This window comes from Volvox carteri (assembly GCF_000143455.1).
Source record: "Volvox carteri f. nagariensis unplaced genomic scaffold VOLCAscaffold_17, whole genome shotgun sequence".
In the NCBI taxonomy this organism is placed as follows: domain Eukaryota; kingdom Viridiplantae; phylum Chlorophyta; class Chlorophyceae; order Chlamydomonadales; family Volvocaceae; genus Volvox; species Volvox carteri.
In genome coordinates, this window is record NW_003307560.1 from 1,474,410 (window position 1) to 1,475,444 (window position 1,035).

At 55.7% G+C, this 1,035-nt stretch overlaps 1 protein-coding gene across 1 annotated transcript in view; it reads left to right on the top strand.

The window, feature by feature from the left end:
* The window catches only part of VOLCADRAFT_90601 (uncharacterized protein), a gene marked incomplete at both ends in the record, with an annotated part of 14,861 nt that overhangs the window by 12,390 nt on the left and 1,436 nt on the right, over positions 1-1,035 (top strand). Inside the window, 2 exons of the mRNA XM_002950057.1 lie at positions 255-288; positions 788-836. Of these exons, the coding sequence (XP_002950103.1) occupies positions 255-288; positions 788-836 (83 nt within the window). The remainder of the gene's footprint in view (positions 1-254; positions 289-787; positions 837-1,035) is intronic.

Sequence of the window (1,035 nt, forward strand, 5' to 3'; positions counted from 1 at the left end):
TATATGTATGTATATGTATAAGTATATATGTATGTGTACACGCAGCGAGCAAAACCCGCGTACGTACCCGGTATTTCCCCTCTTCACCTTGACCTCATCGCGTTCGGGTCGCCCCTCTCTCTCAACACAACATCCCCGGGCTGTAGCTGAAGACCCGGGTGGTGCGTGGGGGCTTTGCGGGTGGGATCACTTCACCGTACCTCCAGCGAAAACACTTAAGATATGTTGTTGTTGTCGTACTACCTGCGGTACAGGTCACCCACTTGGCGCCTGAGACGATGGTGCAAGGTGCGGACTGGGACGGAAAGGGCCCTCGGACGGCTGGGGGAAGTGGGGAGGGGGGAAGTGGGGAGGGGGGAAGTGGGGAGGGGGGAAGTGGGGAGGGGGGAGGGCTCATTAGGATTGTTGGGGGAGGTGGGCACAGGGGGGGGGAAGGGGGGAGACGAACCACGAGAACGAGTGAAGCTGACGCTAAGGATAGACTGGTGCTCCGGCATTATGTAACTAATGTAACTAATGTAACTAACGAACCAGTCGCGGCATGTGAAGGACTCGTCAGTCTTCTTCTCGGTGGTGTAGTCATGAAGATAGCGGAGAATATGACCTGCCCAGCGCTATAAGACTAAAATGAAATGCGGAAAGAAAGCAAAAAAAGCCATCTCTGGGATTCTAAAGGTATGTGTAAAGGAGGCGAACAGCGAACAATACCGTAGTAAGCTGACTGTTGAGTTGAAAGAATTTCCCCCCGTCTTCTCCCGCCCACCCCCCGGGTCCCGACCCCTCGCAGGAAGCAAGTTGGACCACACGGTGGACATCTTTGCTTTTGGAATCCTAATGTAAGTGCCGTACACTCGGACAGCTTCAAACCTTATCATCGCCATCGTAATGCACGCACCCGGACCGACCGGTTTCACGGGCACATACACATGCGGGTATGTACGACATACAGGCTTTCACTGGCACTGCCGGCTCCCCCCCGCTGTTGGCGGGCGCCCCCAGGCGGTGTCGATACACGGCTCCCCCCACCTTTTCCCC